This window comes from Cetorhinus maximus, chromosome 23 (genome assembly GCF_964194155.1).
Source record: "Cetorhinus maximus chromosome 23, sCetMax3.hap1.1, whole genome shotgun sequence".
NCBI lineage: Eukaryota > Metazoa > Chordata > Chondrichthyes > Lamniformes > Cetorhinidae > Cetorhinus > Cetorhinus maximus.
The window spans coordinates 18,204,694-18,229,267 of record NC_135901.1 but is presented as its reverse complement, the minus strand read 5'-3'; the positions used below and the strand labels follow the sequence as shown (position 1 = coordinate 18,229,267).

General features: G+C 44.8%; 1 protein-coding gene and 1 pseudogene across 2 annotated transcripts in view; one reads left to right on the top strand and one right to left on the bottom strand.

Moving 5' to 3' along the window:
* LOC144698404 (uncharacterized) overlaps positions 1–16,438 on the bottom strand; it is a 111,490-nt gene extending 95,052 nt beyond the window's left edge. Inside the window, 2 exon segments of the mRNA XM_078570350.1 lie at positions 4,106–4,303; positions 14,092–16,438. Of these exon segments, the coding sequence (XP_078426476.1) occupies positions 4,106–4,303; positions 14,092–16,359 (2,466 nt within the window). The 5' untranslated portion in view covers positions 16,360–16,438.
* On the top strand, positions 1,803–7,485 carry LOC144697171 (uncharacterized; annotated as a pseudogene). The gene is made up of 3 exons (XR_013580311.1): positions 1,803–1,854; positions 3,953–4,093; positions 5,521–7,485. The product of XR_013580311.1 is annotated as an uncharacterized LOC144697171 (transcript).
* Positions 16,439–24,574: the final 8,136 nt, after the last annotated feature.

The following is a 24,574-nucleotide window of genomic DNA, read 5'->3' as shown; positions in this document are numbered from 1 at the left end:
AAGTGTTAGATAATCCTTTCCATATTCTTTCAACAAATTTGTACAACTAGAGATAACAATATGTTTAATAACTCGCTTCATTCATGACTTATAACAAAACATTAATCTGAAAAACCCTGACCGACCACACAGAATAGCAGACATTAACCTTGTGTCCAGAACTTACTGTGTAGAGATTTAATGAGCAATCATGAGGTCTCTCCAAACCTCCCAGGGTTTCCTTCCTTCTTTCTCTCCCACGCTAACTAAGTTAAAACTGGTATCAGTCTCAGGGCCCATTCTGGTTCCTGGTTCTCTCCCTGCTGACTGCTTAACTCCAGTTAAATATTGAGAAGATTGAAGCCACTGTTTTTGGTCTCTGCTCCAACTTCCATTTCCCAATGACCAACTCCATCTCTCTCCCTGGCAATACTCTGACATTAGGCCAGTCTGTTCACAACTTTGGTGTCACATTTGATCCCGAGATGAATTTCTGATCTCATATCTGTGCCATCACTAAGACTGCCCGTTTCCAAGGCTGTAACTGCCCGACCTGTCTCAGCATATCTGCTGCTGAAACACTCATCCGCACCTTCGTGACCTCCGGACTCGACTGTTCCAATTCACTCCTGGCTGATCTCCCACATTGTACCTTCTGTAAACTTGAGGCCATCCAAAAGTCTGCTGCCCGAGTCTGAACTCGCAGAAAGTCCCATTCCCCTATCACCCCTGTGCAATGTACCCCTGACTTGCATTGGCTCCCTGTCGAGCAATGCCTTGATTTTAAAATGCTCAACCTTGTATTTGAATCCCTCCATGGCCTCGTCCCTCCCTATCTCTATAATCTCCTCCAGTCCGACAGCCCTCTGAGATATCTGTGCTGCTCTAATTCTGACCTCTTGTACATTCCCTACTAAAATCGCTCCAACTCTGGTCACCGTGTCTTCAGTTTCCTCAGCCCCAAGCTCTGGAATTCCCTCCCTACATCTCTCCATCTCTACCTCACTTTCCTCCTTTAAGACACTTTTTAAAACCTACCTCTTTGACCAAGCTTTTGGTCACCTGTTCTCATATCTCCTCATGTGTCTCAGTGTCACACTTTGTTTTGTAATTTTCCTGTGAAATGCACTGGGATGGTTTCTGATACTAAAGGCTCTATATAAATAGAAGTTGTTGTTGTTGTTGACTGTAACCCTGACCCCCTGATTTACAACAACTCATTGACTTCACAACAAACTCTCTCTCTGATTTTTTGCCTTCTGCGGGTTTGCGGCCTCTATAAAGATGGTGACCATTAACTCAGGCCTGTCGCCGGGAGAAGCCGCAGCTGTTTCCCCCGCTCGATACAAACGCGGGACCTGAAGCTTCTTATTCAGGTTTGTTGCCCACAGGCCTCACTCCAGCTACAGCATCAGCACTGCGCATGCTTCAACTCACAAAGCCCGGTGATTGATGGCAGTTCCGGACCAATAGGAAGAAGGGGTGGGACTGGAGGACCGAGCGGCAGCGACAGGTCCTCCAACCAATCAGAGTGAATGAGGGGCGGGACTAATCACGGATCTCCCTCATTGGCTAAAACTCAGCATCATTATGAAAGCTGATTTGTCATAAATTCCAACCAGAAACTGGACTTTTTCTTCGCGGTGACAGGCCCGGGGGCAGCGGGCTCACTGGCCGCCATCTTGCGAGTGGGAGTCAGGGCTGATCAGGGAGTAGGGGCTTCCTCCCCGGTAACAGGCCCAGGCAACCGGCTGTCGCCATCTTGTGCTGAGTGTTTTCCATCCGGGTCTTTAGTGAAGGAATGGACAATGAGTTGGAGTCAGTTTGAAAACTGTTCAGAGGAAGGTCTGAAATCAGATTTACATCCAGATACCTGTAAGGACAATAAAGTTTACATCAATTATGTGTTTAAAATGAAGTCAGAATGCTGGAAATACTCAGTTCTGAAGAAGAATCATATTGGATTGGAAATGTTAAATCTGTTTCTCTCTCTTCACAGAAGCTGCCAAACCTGCTGAGGATTTCCAGAACTTTCTGTTTTTATTTCAGATTTCCAGCATCCACAGTATTTTACTAAAATTATGTTTTTCTAAAAATTTGTTGCATGACTAGTTGAGTAAAATAATTTCTACCATTTAAATGTACAAATAATTTATTATTTATATTTATTTGTTTAACTGAGACGAGGGTGTTCAGAAACAAAGTCAGAAATCACCACAGAAAATACAGTGGAAATTTGGAATTCTGTTGAGATTCGCTCAATTTTTTAAAAAATCAGTTAATGGGATGTGGGCTTCACTGGCTGGGCCAGCATTTATTGCCCATCCCTAGTTGCCCTCAAGAAGGTGGTGCTGAGCTGCCTTCTTGAACTGCTGCAGTCCATGTGGTGTAGGTACACCCACAATGCTGTTAGGGAGAGAGTTCCAGGATTTTGACCCAGTGACAGTGAAGGAACGGCGATATATTTCCAAGTCAGGATGGTGAGTGGTTTGGGGGGGAATTTCCAGGTGATGGTGTTCCTGTGTGTCTGCTCCCCTTGTCCATCCAGGTGGCACTGGTCATGGGTTTTGAAGATACTGCCTAAGGACCCTTGGTGAGTTCCTGCAGTCCATCTTGTAGATAGTGGACAGGCTATGGGGAGTCAGGAAGTGACTTACTCACCGCAGGACTCCGAGCCTCTGATCTGCTCTTGTAGCCACAGTATTTATATGGATAGTCGAGTTCAGTTTCTGTCAATGGTTTCCCACTGGATGTTGATAGTGGGGGATTCAGCAATGGTAATGCCATTGAATGTCAGGGCTTGATGGTTCGATTCTCTCCTGTTAGAGATGGTCATTGCCTGGCACTTCTGTGATGCAAATGTTATTTGCCACATGTCAGCCCAAGCCTGGATATTGTCCAGGTCTTGCTGCATTTGGACATGGACTGCTTCAGTATCGGAGGTGTTGCGAATGGTGCTGAACATTGTGCAGTCATCAGCGAACATCCCCACTTTTGCCCTTATGATGGAAGGAAGGTAATTGATGAAGCAGCTAAAGATGGTTGGGTCGAGGACACTACCCTGAGGAACTCCTGCAGTAACTCAGTAACTGCAGAACTCCTGGAGCTGAGATGACTGATCTCCAACAACTACAACCATCTTCCTTTGTGCTAGGTATTGAAAATTTAAAAACTGAGATTGCTGGACATTTATGAGGCAAGGATATTAACGGTTATGGAATCAACACAGTTTTATGGTTTTAACATACAGATAAGGCATCTGCTTACTGGAGCTCAATGTCTGAGGTTGGACTGATTCTGTTGTTATTTGGAAGGTGTAGGCTTCCTGTCTGTTCTGTAGATTATCTCCACACCTGTTGGTAATTTGCTTGAGGCGAGATGCAGAGAGGAAAATAGAGAAGAGGGTTGGTGCAATGACACAGCCTTGTCTGATCCAAGTCTTCACTGAGATAGGGTCTGTGGTGGTTCCGTTGATGAGGATCACGGCTTTCCTGTCATTGTGGAGTAGAAGGATGGTGGCAAATTTCTGAGAGCTGAATTTGGGGAGAATACTGCATAAAGCTTCATGTCTGACAGTGTAAAAGACTTGTGAAGTTCAAGAAGGTCAGGAACGGTGGTTGGAGCTGTTCCTTGGATTTTTCTTGGGTTTGCTGCACAGTGAAGATTATGTCTGTGGTGCCTCTCGATAGGGAAAACCTGCACTGTGACTCTGGAAGGAGCTTTTTGGCAATTGGGAGGAGGTGATTGAGGAGAATCCTTGCAATGATTTTCCCTGTGGCAGATAGCAGGGAGACTCCTTTGTAATTATCACATTTGGGCTTGTCTCAGTCACAGTGTCCCAGAGAGCCCCCAGCATGCATCCCTCTTCCCAATGAGGAATATGAGGATGTGCAGCCGGGCCAGGAGTGTAACTCCGCCGTGTTTTGGAATTTCAGCAGGGATTCCATCTGCTCCAGATCTTGTTGTTTTTCAGCTGTCAAATGGATTTTTCACTTTCACTCTGGACCGTGGTAGCACCGAGACTGAGCCGGACGGGTTATTGAGGAATGGAATTGAGAACATTCAAGTCAAAGACAGAGTCTTGGTTGAGGAGTTCTCTAAAATGATCTCTCCAGTGAGTACTGACCTCCTCCCTCTCCCTGAAGAAGTTCCTTCCATACTTGGCTCTCAGTGGGGTTGGCCCCTGAGTGTTTGGGTCATGGATGGTCTTGACAGCGCTGATAAAACCACGCATGTCGTTGGTGTCCGTGAGTTGTTGGCTCTCCTGTGCACTTTCTACCCACCATTTTTTATCTGTTTTGTGGGTTTTAACACCTCCTGTCAACTGCGAAATCAAGGAAAATGTGGATTGTTTTCCATATCTTGGCAGCCTCTTTTTGACGAAAGCAGACATAACTGATTAAATATCACCTCTAATATTCCAGCTCAGCCTTCGGCCGAATGAGGAGATGAGTTTTTGAGGATGAAGATCTCAATTCAAGACGGAGATAATGGTTTACTGGGCAGCAGTGATCCCCACACTCCTAAAGGCTTCAGAGGCTTGGACAACCTAGAGCAGGCACCTCAGAGCATTGGAGAATTCCCACCAGTGGTGCCTTCACAAGATCCTCCAAATCTGGTGACGAGAAAGTTGGTGTCCTCTCCCAAGCCAACATGCCCAGCATTGAGGCGCTAACCACTCAAAACCAGCTCTGCTGTGCAGGACATGTTGTTCGTGTGCCTGACAGCAGATTCCAGGAGCAACTGTTCTACTTGGAATTGAGTCACATCAGGAGACTCCCAGGAGAACAAAGGAAACATTTAGGTATGTCCTCAAAGCATCATTGGAGAGACCAAACATCCCTGCAGTCTCATAGGAATCCCTGGATTTTGACTGACCAAACTGTAGAAGGTTTATTTGTGAAGGCACCAAACGCATTGAAAGACTTCACCAAGAGTATGCAGGGGCAAGGTTGGGGCATCAGAGAGCACACGACCCACCAACACCTTATCCATCCAACCCTTCAATCACCACATGCCCGCATGTGACAGAGTCTGCTGAATACGCCTGGACTTATCAGCCATCTCCAAATCCATTGAGAGAGATTGGAAGCAAGTCATCCTCAATCCTGAGGGACTGCTTAAGAAAGGGAGTCAGGATGAATCAGAGGAGTGGGGCTTCCTCAGTGACAGGCCCAGGTCACCCAGGCAGCTGGCCATCATGTTGGGAGAGGCATTTTCAGCCAGCAGGGTGCATGGATGACCATCTTGATGAGGGAACAGAGAGTGGCCAGAGCTTCAGGGTTCCAGTGACCAGGAGAGAAATGATTGACTGATTCACTTTACTCTGCACACAGGAGCTGGAGAACTGAACCCAGTCAGAGTAGAGAGAGGGAGAAAACTGGGAATGGAAGAAAGAAATGGTGGAGATGGTGACATGGGTTTGGATTTCAGCCCAGGGAGGGGGGAGGATTGTATGGGACGGGGATTTACAAGTTTGGGGGGAAAATGTTCCATAGAAACTCGAATTGTCTGTTTTGAATTTCTGTCTTATTCTTACAGTGATGATGATTTTTGTAAACTCCATTTCCAAGCATTAGAACTGGAGTATTTACAGACAGGAAACTCAAACCCTTCAAGATTTAACAGAGTCACTCAATTCATCAGGACCTGAATTCCATCAGACTTTGAATGTGGAAGGAGAAATGTTTGTCTGCTCTGTCTGTGGGATGATTTCAAACATTAGTGTGGCTGGAAAAGCGCTGGTGTGAGTGCTCCAGGGAACTGACTGTGGAAAGAGCTTTAATCAGTTTCACAGCTTGAAAAAGCATTGCACCATTCACAGCGGGGAGAAACCGTACATGTGCTCTGTATGCGAACAAGGCTTCAACCTATCATTCAACCTGGAGAGACACAAGGACACCCTCACCACGGAGAAACCGTGGAAATGTGGCAACTGTGGGAAGGGCTTCAGATCCCCATCTGTGTTGGAAATTCATCGACGCAGTCACACCGGGGAGAGGCCGTTCACCTGCTCTGTATGTGGGAAGGGATTCACTCAGTTATCCAGCTTACATACCCACCAACGAATTCACACTGGGGAAAGACCATTTAAATGCCCAGATTGTGGGATGTGCTTTAAAAGCTTTGGGGAACTGTTATCCCATCAACGTGTGCACACTGAGGAGAGACCGTTCATATCCTCTCACTGCGGAACTGGGTTCAGGCGATCAGCTCAACTCACTGCGTAGCAGCAAGTTCACACTGGGGAGAGACCGTTCATTTGCTCTGAATGTGGGAAGGGATTCACTCAGTTATCACACCTGCTGACACACCAGGGAGTTCACTCTGATGTGAGAGCTTTTAAATGTTCTGACTGTGAAAAGAGCTTTCAAAGCAGCAGTGATCTGCTGAGACACCGACGCACTCACACTGGAGAGAGGTCATTCACCTGCCCCGACTGTGGGAAGAGATTCATTTGGTCATCTCATTTGCACAGACACCAACACACTCACAGTGGGGAGAGGCCGTTCACGTGCTCTGTGTGTGGGAAGGGATTCACTCGATCATCCCACCTGCGGAGACACCAGCGAGTTCATGAGTGACTGCAGGGGTTGGATTCTACTGTTTCTGCTGCTGTTAATCACATCCAGGATTGAACATGTGGGTTAATCCTGAGGTGTGTAAGAAATGTGTCCCAGCCGCTCTCTTCTATGGTTCAGAGCTCCTGGACACGGAACAGAAGGCTCCTTTACAACTGTGTTTAGAGGCAGGAAGAACAATGGTGAATGCTGGAAACATGCTGTCAAATCAGAGGCTGGTGTAAAAGTGTGATATGTTCCTGACTGAAAGTGAAACGGCAGGTTTAAGCTTCCACTCTGAAAATGATTGTGATAATTGTCATGAAGCTTAATGTATATAATGTTATTGGAATTTTTTTTTAAAATAGAGGTTTAGTCAGTGTGTATGTGCCTCAATTGGATTCAAGCCAGCGAGTCTGGGTGCTTTGATGGATATTAGTTTTGAGATGTAACCAGAGAAGTAGAGGTACATTTGCATTTTGTTGAATAGAGCATTCAAGAAGGGGAGTGAAATCTTGCACCTAGCCAGCAGACATCAAGCAATATGTTTATATTACTAATAAAATTGGCACTATGAAAGGGGTTTTATTGTTAGAAGAGATGGAGTTCAAAAGGGCTGGTGATACAATGAGAATTTACATTCAATGAGATATGCCGGGTATAACAGAAGGCAGTTTTGTGTGTGCAGGGCAGAGGCATGTATCATAAAAACCAGCTGTAAGCCTACAACTGTCTGCAAAGGAACCAAAGTGAAAGGAACCTCATTTTGAATTTGTAAAGTGAAAATGCTTTGCCTGGTGTCTGCTTAAAGTCTAAGGGTTGTTGCTGCCTTAGTGGAGATTAGTTTGGGAATTTGTTTTAAGTTATGATAGTAGTCATTTGTAGCCATGTGTATATGTTTAACTTGTGTAAATTAATAAATGTCTCATGTAGCTTGATGTAAAAACCTCCCTAGAACTGGTGGTCTTATTCCTGAATGTAGAGTTACAAGTCAAATCATACCACTTAAAGAACTGTCATAACCTATATTTTAAAGTCTCCCTCTAGGATTTTAAAAAGCTGCTGTGTCATAACATAATTATGGTACGAGAATTGAAAATGTTTGTGTGACATTCCTGAGTCTACCAATGAAAGGCAATAACAACAACAGGTTGCATTTATATAGAACCTTTAACATAGTAAAACATGCCAAGGTGCTTCACAGATGATTAAAAACCTGGTCAAAGAGGTAGATTCTAAGAAGTGTTTTAGAGGAGGAGACAGAGAGAGGTTTAGGGAGGGAATTCCAGAGCTTGAGACCTCGGAAGCTGAAAGCACGGCCACCAATGGTGGAGTGATGTAGGTGGGGTAGTGAGGAAGGGGTCAGAATTGGAGAAGCATAAGGTGCTCAGAGGGTCGTAGGGCTGGAGGAAATTCCAGAGACTGTCTGTCATGGAGAGAGTGGCTGCCTCCATGGAGCTTCAAGCACGGCTCTGAAATGGGCCCATGCAGGTCATGACCACGGCCGTGCAGGAGATGTCTACTGCCTTAAACAGGATGACAGACACTGTATCTGTGACCTTACAACATGTCACTGATCTCCACCAAGCTGGTCTCTGCAGCAGAGTGGGAGGAATGATGTGACTCTGGTCCAGTAGAGGGATGATGGACAAAGGAGACATGTTAAGTGGGAACTCCACTCAAAGCATTCTCAATAATTACCCCACCCAACACCCACGAACCCCCCCACCCCCCACCACCCTCCAGGCAGTAGCCTACATGCTGCCCCCATCTCTCCCCAGCTGAATCTGCCTCTGTAAAGGTGGATCAGTCTTTGCCGGGACCCTGTGGAGCTCTGAAACCCAGACGGTGGAGACCACAAGCCTCTCGGCAGTGAGAGCAGGGATGTGAGCAGCCTGTCTCTCTCTCTGCTGAAACCACACAGGATTCACCACGGAGAAGCAATAGGAAGGGTCTGGGCTAGAAATTGTAATTCACCATGGGTGCACAGGGGCGCTTGATAAAATATTAATTTCCTTTTTAAGTAATGGCACAGAAAATGTATTGATTGGAACCACTTCCAGCTCTTGTCCATTCTGACATCCCGAGGGCCAGCTCACCCTCTCACTGGGTTCGTGCTGAATGTCAATCCGGGCTGGGAGCCATTGGGTGGATGTGCAATGGGTGGATGAGTGGGTGAAGGAATGTTCAGTGAAAAGGGAGGGGGAGGGGGGTTGGTGCTGGTGGTGGGAAGTGTTCATTCTGAAGGAGCCCCACCTGAAACAGTGACCATTCATTTATCACTTTGAAATGATTGAGCTGCTGTGTATTTCCCCATTTTGTTCTTCTGGTTTTCCAGGATATATATATATATGTTTTCTTTTTATTAAAACATTCTTGTTGTAACACTGAAATCCAGAGGATTTCATATATCTGTTAAAGTCAATCCCCATCGAGTACACAGGAGGACTCAACTGGTCCTAACATTTCATGTTATCAATAAACAAAGATATTACAAGATGTTTATATGAGGAATTGCTTTTCTGTGAGACCAGGGACTATGTCCCAAAGTTCAGATTTGGGCCTTGAGCCTGGGCTATCAGGCCCACATACATGGAGCACCATTACCCAATGTCCTTCATCCCTGATTTTAATCGCTCCACCATTGGTGGTTGTGCCTTCAGCTGCCTGGACCCTAAGCTCTGGAATTTCCTCCCTAAACCCCGCCATCTTTCAACTTCACTTTCCTCCTTTAAGACAGTCCTTATAACCGACCTCTTTGACCAAGCTTTTGGTCATCTGGCCTAATATGTCATTCTGCTCATGTGAAACTCCATGGGTATTTTATCATGTTAAAAGCTCGATATAAACATAAGATGTTGCAGTTGTTGTAGCTCAGTCAGACCCAATCACTTGCTGAGTGAGTGAATCTGTATAAATGTAACTCAGATAGACACAGCTTGTGTCATAGTTCAGTGAGATCCCTTACTGAGTAAGTCTGTATCAATGTAACTCATAGACACAGCTTGTTAGAACAGACCTGGGGAGAAGGAAGCTCTGAACTAATCACTGGACTCCCTGATCTCCACAATTGGGAAAAGGTGATTCTTTCCAAATATTTGAAAATACACTTATCAAAGATGATTTCTTGTTGTGAGCTGCATTATTTGGTAAGATTAGAGTGAAGTAGTGGGATTGATCCTGAGTCACCAGCTTAAGGACAGGAGGAGAGAGAATCTGGAGAGGAGAAAAGAATAAGTAGGAGACTGGACGCTGAATCTGGAAAAATGAGCAGAGAGGGAGAGGAGTGTGTGGGACAGAGATTTATAGATTCGGGGGAATGAGAGGCAAAAACGTTCCATGAAAACTAGAATTGCCTGTTCTGAATTTCTATCCTGTATTTAGAGTTGATGACTTATGTAAACTCCTTTTACAGGATATTAGAAGTGGATGATTTACAGACAGGAAACTCAAAAGAAAAATTTCAACAAGATCTTATAGAATCACTTAATTCATGTATGGTTGGCTTCTGATTGTGGAAGGAGAAATGTTTGTTCTGTCTGTGGGAAAATTACAATCACCAGGGAAGTGGTACTTAGCAAATTGATGGAGCTGCGGGCTGACAAATCCCTGGATCCTGATGGACTTCATCCTAGGGCCTTAAAAGAAGTGGCTTGTAAGATAGTTTATGCCTTTGTTTTAATTTTCCAAAGTTCCCTAGGTTCCAGGAAGATTCCATTCAATTGGAAAATAACAAATGTAACTCCTTTAGTCAAAAAGGAAGGGAGACAGAAAGCAGAAAACTGCATATCAGTTAGTTTAACATCTGTCATAGGGAAAATGTTAGCAGGTATGATCAAAGGCATGAGAAAGATTCAAGGTTATCAGACAGAGTCAACATGATTTTGAGCAAGGAAATCATGTTTAACGAATTTATTGGAGCTTTTTGAAGCAGTCGCATGTGCTGTGGATAGAGGGGAACCAGTGGCTCTACTTAGATTTCCAGAAGGCATTTGATAAGGTGTTACATCAAAGGTTCTTGCAGAAAATAAAAACCCATGGTGTATGGGGTAACATATTGGCATGGATAGAAAATTGGCTAGTTAATAGGAAAGATGACAGGATGTAACAAGTGGTGTGCCACAGGGATCAGTGCTGGGGCCTCAACTTTTTACACTTTTTGTAAGTGACTTGGATGAAGGGACCAAAGGTATGGTTGCTAAATTTGCTGATGACACAAAGATAGATAGGAAAGTAAGTTGTGAAGAGGACATGAGGCTACAAACGGACACAGACAGGTTAAGTGAGTGGGCAAAAATCTGACAAATGTGGGAAAATATGAAATTGTCCATTTTGACAGGAAGAATAAAAAAGGATTATTATTTAAATGGTGAGAGATTGCAGAGCTCTGAGATTCAGAGGGATCTGGGTGTCCTAGTGCATGAATCACAAAATGCTAGTAGGAAAACTATTTTTTTTTGTGAGGAGAATTGAATATAAAAGTAGGGAGGTTATGCTTCAGTTGTACAGGACACTGGTGAGACCACATCTAGAGTAATGTGTATGGTATTGGTCACCTTATTTAAGGAAAGATGTAAATGCATTGGAAGCAGTTCAGAGAAGGTTTACGAGACTAATACCAGGAATGGGCAGGTTGTCTTATGAGGAAAGGTTGGACAGGCTAGGCATGTATCCACTGGAGTTTAATTGTAAGAGGTGACTTGATTGAAACATGTAAGATCCTGAGGGGTCTTGACAGGGTGGATTTGCAGAGGATGTTTCCTCTTGTGGGAGAATCTAGAACTAGGGGTCACTGTTTCAAAATAAGGGGTTGCCCATTTAGGATAGAGACGAGGAGAATTTTTTTCTCTCAGAGGGTGTGAGTCTTTGGAACTCTCTTCCTCAAAAAGCAGTGGAAGTAGAGTCTTTGAATATTTTTAAGGCAGAGCTAGATATATTCATGATTAACAAGGGGGGGAAAGTTTATCAGGGGTAGGCAGGAATATGGGGTTGAGGTTACAATCAAATCAGCCATGATCTTATTGAATGGCGGAGCAGGCTCGAGGGGCAGAGTGACCTGCTCCTGTTCCTAATTTGTATGTAATACATTATAAAGGAAGAACTGATCTCAAAGACAATCTCTTGTATGTGTGGAGGGTTTGTGGACAATCACATTAAAATCTGAAACTCAGATGGGGATATGGATTGGTATTAGGTGGGAAGATCTGAATCAGTGTATTACTCTAGGAAGCCTTAAAACCAGAGTAACAGTATTTCAGAACTGATTCCTGGGATAGCAGCAATCCCATTGCTATCTGTTGGTAAGACCGATGGAAATATTTAAAGTGGAGACCATAGGCATGTTGGATGATGGTGTACACAAGAAATTTGTGAACTATCTGAGGATAACTGTGAGGGAAAATGAAGGGATCTGAAAAGCAGCAGACACTTCATGTTGTTCCAGGAGAAGTGGGGCCTGGTTGTGTAGATATCAGGTTTTACACAGCACACGGTCAGCCTGTGGTTTCACCCTGGATGAAGAATCTCTGAATGGTCCCATTCAAATCACTCAATGGGATTCTCAGGAGCCACATCATCTGCTCAGAAAGCAGGTGGTTTGTGGTACAACGAATGACAAACGGCACACACTCACAGACACCCACACGCAGAGACCGAAACACACACACACACACCCTCAATGATGAACACACAACCACACATTTGTACTCAGAGAACCACACTGACACAGGAATACTTCCTGTCCCATCAATTGGTCAACACCAGCCAACTTGACTAATCCTGAGGACAAAGTATCAATATCTATAAGGCCATTATATTAGAGAAATTCAAGTCAACGTTATCCTCCAGTGACTGATCAATTTTGTTCATACAATCCCACTATTTTCTCTGAATCTTAAATCAATATTGAACAACATCTGGGACATAGGAAACAACAAACAATAATGTTGAGTGGTCTATTGTGACCCTGGGTGATCATCCCCGGTGGGAGATAGAGTAAAATATAGAACAACATCCCTGGATAATCACAGCATCTACTTTTATCCCGGTATTACAGATTATGCTAATTCCCCTTATATTGATGGTCCACTTGATAAAGAGAATTCTAAGACAGATTATAAGGACAAAGAATAGATGGAAATGTTTGCACTGACCAAGAGAAAGGCTTTGAAGCTACAAAAGGAAGAATTTTCCTGAGCCTCGAGGTGGGGAATGTAGACAGAGGGAGGCCAGGTGAGGAAGACCCGAGTAATTCTAATAACTTTATTCAACATTTCTCCATAGTAAAGACACGTACACACATTAAAACTAATGATCTGCAATAGAAACAGGTTCGAGGAGGTCAAATTGAGGGTAAGATTAGAATCTGTGAATAGACATGAAGAGATTAATGATCTGAAAGGACAGACAGTGCATGTTCTCAGCACCGAGCTATATTGTTAGGAGATGGACTGAATACAACGATATTAAGTCTTTCAGAAGGAGATGAGATATTCATGTACAAATCATGACAAAAGCAATGACAATATCACACAGACTCACTGAAGAGGATTACCTCATTTACAAGTTGATTTAATGGGTTAGTGTGTTCCATTTTGATAAACAAATAACCAGAATGTGTTGACATGTTATCATCAAGTTAGTGAAATGTTCCTAAAGTCAAAAACGATCAATACACAAAAGCTCGATGTCCTTGAACTTCAAGCAGACTGATTTGAATAATGTGCTCACAACTCTTTCTGATGAGTCCTCCCATGAGTATCCAGTAATCTCATGGTCTCTGTATGTAATGGGTTATGTACTAGAAATAAAAACATTAAACTAATGTCTCATTGTTTCCTTGTTTCCGAGTTTGTTTAAAGGGATACAGATAATTCTGTAAAAACACAAAGTATATTTAGCTTTTAGGGAGCAACATTCTAACAATTTGAAATGAATTTCAGGATCTCTGATCAATGCTATATCCATTATCAGGAAATGTGTTTCCAGACAGGAAATGACACTTCGTCATTGACATTTTTACAGTTGTTATGATGATCAAATCCTTTTACACATAGACACACACAAGAGACAAACACCCTCCATGCAGTGTGAACTCACTGATGAGTCAGAAGTTTAAACAACTGAGTGAATCCCTTCCAACACATGGAGCAGGTGAGCAGTCTCAGCCCAGTGTGAACTCACTGGTGTGTCCAGAGATTGGATGAATTAATGAATCCAATCTCATGTTCATATCACCTGCATAATCGTTTCCAAGTGTGAACATGTTGGTGATTCGTCAGGTCAGTTGATTCCATGAATCCTTTCCCACACACAGAGCAAGTGAATGACTGTACAACACAGGCTGCATGACTGAGTGAATCCCCACCCACACATAAAGCAATTGAGTGACTGTCCAATAGCAGGCTGTATGACTGAATCCCTACCCACACAGGGAGCAGGTGATCGGTCTCTCCCCAGTGAAAACTTGCTGGTATCTGAGAAGGATGCATGTCTGATCAATTCTTTTCCCACACTCTGAGCATGAGACAGCCTCTCCCCATTGTGATCACACTGGTGTAACAGTGAGGTGAGATGATTGCCTGAACCTAGTCCCACAATGAGAGCACCTGACCTCACGACAATGAACGCTTTGATGCGATAGCAGATCCTGGGAACTTTTATAGCATTTCCCACAATCTGGACATTTAAAAGGTCACTCGTTAGTGTGAACTCGCTGGTGTCTCAGCAGGTTGGATGAGTGAGAAAATCCCTTCCCACATTTGGAGCAGATGAATGGTCTCTCTCCAGTGTGAACCCGCTGGTGCGTCAGCAGGTGGGATGAACAAGTGAATCCCTTCCCACACCTGGAGCATGTGAATGGCCTCTCCCCAGTATGAGTGCGTTGGTGTGTAAGCAGCTGGGATGAGGTAGTGAATCCCTTTCCACACTCAGAGCAGGTGAATGGCCTTTCCCCAGTATGAGTGCGCTGGTGCGTCAGCAGGTGGGATGACTGAGTGAACTCCTTACCACACTCGGAGCAGGCGAACGGCCTCTCCCCAGTGTGAACTCGCTGGTGTGTCAGCAGGCGGGATGAGGTAGTGAATCCCCTCCCACACTCGGGACAGGTGAACGGCTTCTCCTCAGTGTGACTGTGCTGATGTACAGTGAGATCAGATGATCGTCTGAACCCAGTCCCACAGTGAAAGCACCTGAATGGTCTCTCGTCAGTGTGAACACGTTGGTGGGACATCAGTTCCTGGGAACTTTTATAGCACTTCCCGCAGTCTGCACATTTAAAAGGTCTCTCATCAGTGTGAACTCGCTGGTGCCTCAGCAGGTTGGATGAGTGAGCAAACCCCTTCCCACACTTGGAGCAGGTAAATGGTCTCTCCCCGGTGTGAACCCGCTGGTGCGTCAGCAGGTGGGATGAACAAGTGAACCCCTTCTCACACTTGGAGCAGCTGAACGGTCTCTCCCCAGTGTGAGTGCGCTGGTGCGTCAGCAGTTGGGATGAAGTAGGGAATCCCTTTCCACACTCAGAGCAGGTGAACGGCCTCCCCCCAGTGTGAACTCGCTGGTGTCCCAAAAGCGTGCATAGCTGATTGAATCTCTTCCCACAGTCGGAGCATGTGAACAGCCTCTCCCCAGTGTGAATTCGCTGATGCGTCAGCAGGTAGGATGACCGAGTGAATCCCCTCCCACACTTGGAGCAGGTGAACGGCCTCTCCCCAGTGTGAATCCGCTCAAGTACAGTGAGGTCAGATGATTGGCTGAATCCAATGCCACAGTGAGAGCATCTGAATGGCCTCTTGCCAGTGTGAACACGTTGCTGGGACATCAGTTCCCCGGAACTTACACAGCACTTCCCGCAATCTGGACATTTAAAAGGTCTCTTGCCAGTGTGAACTCGCTGGTGCCTCAGCAGGTTTGATGAGTGAGAGAAGTCCTTCCCACACTTGGAGCAGGTGAACGGCCTCTTCCCAGTGTGAACTCGTTGATGTGTCAGCAGGTGGGATGAACAAGTAAATCCCTTCCCACATTTGGAGCAGATGAATGGCCTCTCCCCAGTGTGAATTCGCTGGTGTGTCAGCAGGTTGGATGACTGAGTGAATCCCTTCCCACACTCAGAGCAGGTGAATGGCCTCTCCCCAGTGTGAACTCGCTGGTGTGTCAGCAGATGGGATGACTGAGTGAATCCCTTTCCACACTCGGAGCAGGCGAATGGCCTCTCCCCAGTGTGAATGCACTGGTGTGTTAGAAGGTAAGATGAGGTAGTAAATCCCTTCCCACACTCTGAACAGGTGAATGGCCTTTCCCCAGTGTGAATGCGCTGATGTACCCTGAGGTCAGATGATCGTCTGAACCCAGTCCCACAGTGAGAGCACTTGAACGGTGTCACATCAGTGTGAACACGTTGGTGAGACATCAGTTCCCCAGAGCTTTTGTAGTGCTTCCCGCAGTCTGGGCATTGAAAAGGTCTCTCATCAGTGTGAACTCGCTGGTGTCTCAGCAGGTTGGATGAATGAGCAAATCCCTTCCCACACTTGGAGCAGGTGAACGGCTTTTCTCCGGTGTGAATGCGCTGGTGTGTCAGAAGGTGGGATGAGGTAGTGAATCCCTTCCCACAGTCAGTGCAGGTGAATGGCCTCTCCCCGTTGTGACGACCCTGATGAATTTCTACCTTGAATGGATAATTGTATCCCTTCCCAAATCTCAACGGTTTCTCCCCATTCTGACTGCATTTATGTTCTGACAGGCTGGATGAATGGCTGAAGTCTTGTTCACACACAGAGCACATGCACGGTTTCTCCCCACTGTGAACAGTGCTTTTTCCTTCCATGTTCAAAATCTGATGATATTCAGGTTATGATAAATTTTGTGATTGAGGCAGATCTTGATATGATGTGTTTGTGTTTCTCGACTGCAAATCCTTCGACTTCAAATATCCTGTGAATTTGATTTAAAACAAAAAAAATGGAGTGAGAGAGAATCCCAGAAAAGCAAAGGCAGGTTGTGATATTGAGCTGAATTATCCTGGTAATTTGTGGGGCTGGCACTCTGGAAAAGTGACCATGAAAGTCATCAAATTGTCATAAAAACACAATCGGTTCACTAATGTCCTTCAGGGAAGAGAATCAGTCTGTGTCTACACAAGACTCCGGCATCTATAGAAGGAAAGGGAGAGGTGAGAGAGGCAGTGGGTGATGGAGAGGAATTTTATATATTTAAAACTCGACAAGAACTTCAACAGAATCTCACAAACCCTCAACTTCCAGCACCTCAAAGGACCAGGATAGCAGGATTATGAAAATGCTATCACCTCCAAATGCCTCTGCAAGTCACACACCAATGTCTTAGGCTGAGATGTTTGGCCTCCAACAACCACAAGCACCTTCCTTAGTATTGGCCATGACTCCAGCCAGAATCCCCCCTCCTAATTCCCATTGCCTTCAATGTTACTCGGGCTCCTTGATGCCACACTGGGCCAAGGTACGTCACTTTCAAATCATCTCTGGAATTTAGCTCTTTTGTTGAGGTCATTAGCAAGTAAGGGGCCAGAATCAGAGGAATGCAGAGTGCCTAACGTCATGGAATGGCACAGCACGGAAGGAGGCCATTCTGCCCATCATGGCCACACTGGATCTTTGAAAGAGCTGTGCACTTTAACACCACAATCCTGCCCTTTCCCAACAGCCCTGCAATTTTTTTCTAATTTGAGTATTTATCCCATTTGAAATGTATTACTGAATTTGCTTCCACCACCCTTTCCGGCAGTGCTTTCTGGAGCATAACAAATCACTGCATTATGTCCCTCGTCACCTCTGGTTCTGCTGCCAATTACCTTCAATCTGTGTTATCTGCTCACTGACCCGTCTCACACTGGAAAGTGCTTCTCCTTATTTAGAGGGTATAGGGCTTGAGGATGTCAGAGAGGTAGGGAGGGGTGACTCCATGGAGGAAATTGAACAAAAGGATGAGAATTTTAAAGGCTGAAGTCACCAGACATCTCCCCCAGTACATAATGTGGATCACTAATTGCATGAAGGATGTTTCTTTAACTGATAAATGTGCAGAAATCTGAATGATTGTCTCTCTAAATATCACAAATGGTTGCATGATCAGTGAGGAATTAATCTATATCTTTAACTAACAACAACATGGAACGAGGGAAATGAATGACCTTTAAACACCTGGTCAACTTGGCACAGAAGCATCTGAAACAAAGGCCAGGAACTCCAGGAAGATGGTGGCGTACTGATAATGTCACTGAACTTGTAATTCTAAAGCTGATGCTCTGGGGAGATTGGTTCAAATCTCATCAGCACAGCTGGTGCAATTTAACTCCATTTAATAAAATCTGGAATATAAAGCTGGTGTCAGTAACAGTGACCAGATCATTGCAAAATCAATCTGGTTCACTAATGTCCTTTAGAGAAGGAAACCTGTCATCCTTACCTGTTGTGGCCCACATGTGACCCTAGGTCCACAGAAACGTGGTTGACGCTTAACTGCTTCTGAAATGGCCGAACAAGTCACTCAATTCAAGGCAATTAGGATAGGCAACAAACGGTGGCCTTGCCAGTGATGCCCACATCCCATGAAATAAATAAAAATACTGATAAATGTTAAATAATGTTGTTGATAAAAGAGATACTCCTTTAATTTTTCAGAGGTGACTGATTTCCCAGGGGTTCACTCTGACTCCCCTGACTGATTGACTCAGGGTCCAGTCCTCAATCTCCCCGATTGGTGACTGAACTCGCTGCTCCTCCGGCCTCTGAGCTCCTCTTGCTGTTGTTTCCCAGGACAGTCAATGCCCGCTCTCCAACATGACCCTGTCAGATGGAGTTCAGGGGCTCAGAGGAAGAAAAGAAAATGAGGCGGTGAATCTGAGTTGGGAAAAACAAGGAGAGAAACAGGATTCAATGGAGAAACTGAGCGGGGGGCGAGCGCAGCCTCAGGAACAGCGGCTCTCAGAGGCCGAATAAGAGCGGCCGGGCCCGGCGGCCGTGCGGTGATCTCCCCGGGCTGGGGGACTGGGGGTCGGGGCTGCCCATTAAAGCGATGCTGCAGCGCCTCCCCCATCCTCGCCGCCGCTTCCCGGTTTCTTCTCCCGTTTCCACCGAGTCCGACTCACAACAAAGGAACTGCCCAGAATGCCCCGCGGCTGGCCCTGGGGAGCATGCGCACTCTCAGCGCCTGGGGAAAGGCGCGAGTTGGATAGAGCGGTTTCTGCGGCGCGGGGGATTATGGGCATAACGGCCGCCATTGATGCAAGAAACAAACAATGGTTCAAAACAAAAACAGAATTATCTGGAAAAACTCAGCAAGTCTGGCAGCATCGGCGGAGAAGAAATCAGTTAACGTTTCGAGCCTTTATGGCCCTTCGGCAGAACTGGAGCATAGTTAGAAGGGAGAAATATAAATTGGTTTAAGGTGGGTGGGGGGGGGGTTCAATCTTTGAAGGAGGCCATTTGGCCCGTTTCATCTGAGACAACCACAGAGAGCCACTTATCTAGTCACACACACGACCCCTCTCCCTTTTATCCATCGCCCTGCAATTGATTACTGATATAGGATCTAGATTAATATAAACTGAGACTCGGTCTAGATAGAGCACCTAGCATAAAATAAGCCAACAGCTGATCTTGTGCAGTAATAAATGAGAATGCCTCGTGGAATATTACGGGAGACATTGTCTAGTGCAATAATAACTGAGATATACTGTGATACGACCTAGTGTAATGTAACAGACAGAGGGCCCAGATTACAGTACAGTAGTTACCATGACAGGGATAGTATAAACAGTGGGCTGGTCTGGTGTGATAATAACTGAGCCATGGTCAAGGTCAGCAAAAAGCAAAACAGGGCCGAGTGCATTATAACTCGGGACAAGGTTTAGTGCAGTAATCAGCAGACAGGGTCTAGTGTATTATAAACATGGTCAAGTTGTAGTACAGTAATCAGTAGACTGGGTCTATTAAACAAGATCTTGTGCAGTTAAAATTAATATAAGGAAATAGTTGCATTTACGTTGCTCATTTCATGATCACCGAATGTGTCAAAGCACTTTATAAACAATTAAGTACTTTTGAATTATTCATAATATTCTTACTAAGACAGGGCCTAGTGCATCCTGCAGATGCTGGAAATCTGAAACAAAAACATAAAATTCTGGAAAAACTCAGCAGACCTAAAGGCATCTGTGGACAGAAAAACACAGAGTTAACATTTCGAGTCCTTATGACTCTTCTTCAGAGCTAAAGAGAAGTAAAAATGTAATGAAATTTATACTATTTAAGGGGAGTGGGTGGTGGAGCAGGTGAAGCTGGATAGAAGGCCAGTGGAGGCAAAGGAGAGATTGCCAGAGATGTCATGAACAAAAGGACAAAGGGGTGTTAATGATAGTGGTACTGGCTAAAGGAGGTGCTGTTGGTGGCATTAAGGTCAGAAAGCAGAGTATGACAATAGCAGGACAAAGGTAAGCACTCTGGAAAGAGCAACATGAACAAGTGACAGATGACCCTTGTGGGGGTGGGGTGGGGGGAGGTGATGGTGTTGGGAAAAAAGATTGAAAATAGGATAAAAAGGTAGGGATAAAACAATGAATAAAAACGAAAACAAATAAAAAATAAAAATAAGTGGATAAAGAATAAAAATTAAAAACTAAAAATTTAAAAGTTAAAATTAAAAACTGAAAATGAATATTGAAAAAGGGGGATACAAATTGGGGGGCGGGAGGGTGGTGAGAATGGAGGAGGGAGTTCATGGTCTGAAATTGTTGAACTTAATGTTAAGTCCGGAAGGCTGTAAAGTGCCTAATCGGAAGATGAGGTGCTGTTCCTCCAGTTTGTGTTGGGCTTCACTGGGACATTGCAGCAGGCCAAGGATGGACATGTGGGCATGAGAGCAGAATGGGGTGTTGAAATGGCAAGCAACAGGAAGGTCTGGGTCATGCTTGCAGACAGACTGAAGGTGTTCTGTAAAGCAGTCACCCAGTCTGCGTTTGGTCTCTCCAATGCAGAGGAGGCCGCATTGGGAGCAGTGAATACAGTAGACTAAATTGAAGGAGGTGCAAGTGAAGCGCTGCTTCATCTGAAAGACTGTTTGGGCCCTTGGATGGTGAGGAGGGAGGAGGTAAAGGGGCAGGTGTTGCACCTTCTGTGATTGCATGGGAAGGTGCCATGGGAGGGGGGTGAGGTGTTGGGGGTAATCGAGGAGTGGACCAGGGTGTCCCAGAGGGAATGGTTCCCACGGAATGCTGACAGCGGGGGGTGAAGGGAAGATGTGTTTGGTGGTGGCATCATGCTGTAGTTGGCAGAAATGGCGGAGGATGATCCTTTGAGTGCCAAGGTTGGTGGGTGAAAAGTAAGGACAAGGGGAAGCCTATCATAGTCCTGGAATGGAGAGGAAGGTGTGAGGGCAGAGGCACAGGAGATGGGTTGGACATGGTTGAGGGCCCTGTCAACCACAGTGGGTGGGAAATCTTGGCTAAGGATGAAGGAAGACATGTCAGAAGTGTCATTTTGGAAAGTGGCATCATCGGAACAGATGTGACGGAGGCGAAGGAACTGAGAGAATGGGATGGAGTCCTTACAGGAAGCAGGGTGTAAGGACCTGTAGTCAAGGTAGCTGTGGGAGTCGGTGGGCTTGTAATGAATATTGGTGGACAGTCTATCACCAGAAATTGAGACAGAGAGGTCAAGGAGGGGAAGGGAAGTGTCAGAGATGGACCATGTGAAGGTGATGGAGGGGTGGAAATTGGAAGAAAAATTGATAAATTTTTCCACATCCAGACAAGAGCATGAAGCGGCACCGAGACAGTCATCGATGTACCAAAGAAAGAGTTGTGGGAGGGGACTTGAGTAGGGCTGGAACAAGGAATGCTCCACATACCACATAAAGAGACAGGCATAACTGGGGCCCATGCGGGTACCCATAGCCACACCTTTTATTTGGAGGAAGCGAGACGAGTTAAAGGAGAAATTGTTCAGTGAGAGAACAAGTTCAGCCAGACGGAGGAGAGTAGTGGTGGATGGTGATTATTTGGGCCTCTGTTCAAGGAAGAAGCGGAGAGCCCTCAGACCATCCTGGTGAGGGATGGAGGTGTGGAGGGATTGGACGTCCATGGTGAAGAGGAGGCGGTTAGAGCCAGGGAACTGGAAATTGTTGGTATCACGTAGGGTATCAGAGGAATCATGGACGTAAGTGGGAAGAGACTGGACAAGGGGAAAGAGAACAAATTCAAGATAGGAAGAAATGAATTCCATGGGGCAGAAACAGGCTGACATGATCTGTCTGCCGGGACAGTCCTGTTTTTGGATTTTCGGGAGGAGGTAGAAGCGGGTTGTCTGGGGTTGAGAGACTGTAATGTCTTGAATATGGCCTATTCTAATATGAAGAAAGATATGGTACAAGGAAGTAATAACTGAGACAGATCCTGGTGTGTTATAAATAGAGACATGGTCTCATGAATTAATAACTGAGGAAGGATCTATTGTAATATAAACAGAGAGATGATCTCGTTAATTTAAATATATTCATGCTCAAATGTAATAATAACTGAGAGAAGAGTCTAATTTGAAATATGCAGGCAGGGACTAGTGCAGTAACAACTGAGAGAGGGCCTGGTGTAATATAAACAGTGACATTGTCTTAGTAATCTGAGTCTTCTGTAATGTAAATAGAGATACACTCTACTTTAATAGAAACACTGACAGTCTGTAGTTTTGGGAGGTTTTAAATCTGTTTTTGCAATCAGGAATAGACATGGTCACAATGTTGAGTTGTGAAACAACTTTATTGAGACAAAGTCAGGACAAGTTTACCAAGTTTCAGGTAAACTACAGTGACAAACTCTGGCAGCGATTTACAGTTTAACGTGGGTTATTCTACTTGTATCAAATCCGTTTCTTCTCCTCGGTTTCTCTCTCTTAGATGCTGGTCTCTGCTTCTTCTCCTCTGCATGGCCTTGCTCAGGAGAATCTCTTTCATGTTGCCTCTTATCCAATTAACCTCTGCCTCTTCCCAATCAATGCTCATCCCTGTGGTGAACATGCCCTGAAATTGCTTCTCTTAGCCAACCAGGTTTCGTTCATGTCAGCAATGTTAGCCTTAATTAATCACCTAAGTTTATCATATTCACAGTTCATGACAGCAATGTTAGCCTTATTTAATCATGTAATGTCCTGTGTATTCACCGTGGTTCTATTTTCTCGTAACTGCAGGCTGCTACATCCTGTTGCCATTTATCTCAGAGGCCCCTACATTCCTGCCTTTGGCTCACACAAACAATCTTCAAGAACTTTAGCTTTTAGCTGCAGTAAGTGTTTTAAAGATTGTCATTATTTCCCAGAATCTTTCTCCCTTGGCATTCATTTATATTAAGCCCTATTTCTCCAATTTTCTTCCTCACTATACCACAAAAGGGGTTTTAACAGAGTTCAGTGTTAATAATTTTACACTATCTTCTATTGAAGATCTCTGGTTGTTCTCTTCCCCATGAGAGAAAACATTCTCTCTGTGTCCCCTCTATCGAAATCTTTCACAATTTTAAAGACCTCTATTAGGTCACCTTTCAACCTTCCTTTTTCAAGAGACAGGAGACCCAGTCCATCAATCTTTTCTTCATATGTATTTCTGGTATCATCCTTGTAAATCATCTTTGCTCCCTCTCCAGTGTGTCTCCATTCTTTTTATAAAATGGTGACCAGAGCTGTACTCATTACTCTCAGTGTGGTCTGACCAAGGTTCCAGACAGGTTTAGCAGAACTTCCCCACTTTCCAATTCCATTCCTCGTGAAATAAAATCTCATGTTCAATTTGCTCTTTTTATGGCCTTGCTCTGATTGACGCATTTACACTCGATCTAATTGTTCCTCTAGCCCACCCAGACTCACATCTTCCAAGTAATAAGTGACCTCCTTATTCTTCTGACTAAAATCTACTACCTCACATTTATGTGTGTTCAACTTCATTTGCCCCTTCTCCCCAGTTCTGATCTGACAAGCTGCGGCTACACTGGAGATATTTATATTTAACTTGTTCACTACATCAGTGATCTGACTCTGCACAAACTATAACCACAAGAACATCGGTGCATTGTTCTGAGTGTGAGCACAAGGCTGTGTCACTATCACATTCCTTGGTTCACATCTCCATACAAAGACCAGCTCTTTACACATTCCCTTTCTACACAATTGCAGCAGACATGAGTAAGAATGTGAGGCTCATTAATATTTACCCACCTTTCATAGCAGCAAAGGTTCTACTGGAACAAAGGTTCAGTCATTTTCCATTACAGGCAAAACACAGAGAAAAGAAAGACTTGCATTCATATAGCACCTTTCACCACCTCAGGGTGTCCCAAAGTGCTTTACATCAGGGAAGTCCTTTTGAAGCACAATCACTTGTAATTTAGGAAACACATCACAATCAATTTGCGCACAGCAAGCTCCCATACACTGCAATATGATAATGACCAGATCTGTGTCTGTGACATTGGCTGAGGGATAAATATTGGCCAGGACATAAGGAATAACTCCCCCGTTCTTCTTCAAATTAGAGGCCAGTGGATCTTTTACATCCACCCAAGCAGCTAGGCAGGGTCTTAGTGTAATATTCTCAGTTGAAAGACAGCACCTCTGACAGTGAGGGACTCCCTCAGTACTGCACTGGAGAGTCAACCTCAGTTGTTCTGCAGTGGGACTTGAACCCACAACCTTCTGGTTGAGAGGTGAGAGTGTTACCCACTGAGCCACAGGTAACACAGCAGTGCAGTTGCACACTAGCACCTTAGTATTGTCTCATCAGCTACGGTGTTTCATTAAATACATTTACTGAGTGGATTTCAGTTTAAACCAGGTTTAGACATGATGTGCTATTCACACATCAAAGGCAAGAGAGATGCTGTGGGACACACATTAAGTCCAGGAGCTGAAAATGATTAACAGATTGGGTTTTGTGTTTATTGATCCCAAGGCTAGGAGAGGCAGCAAAAACAAGAAAATCCAACTTTGCCGGTGACCTGTGAACTCGCTGGTGTCTCAGCAGGT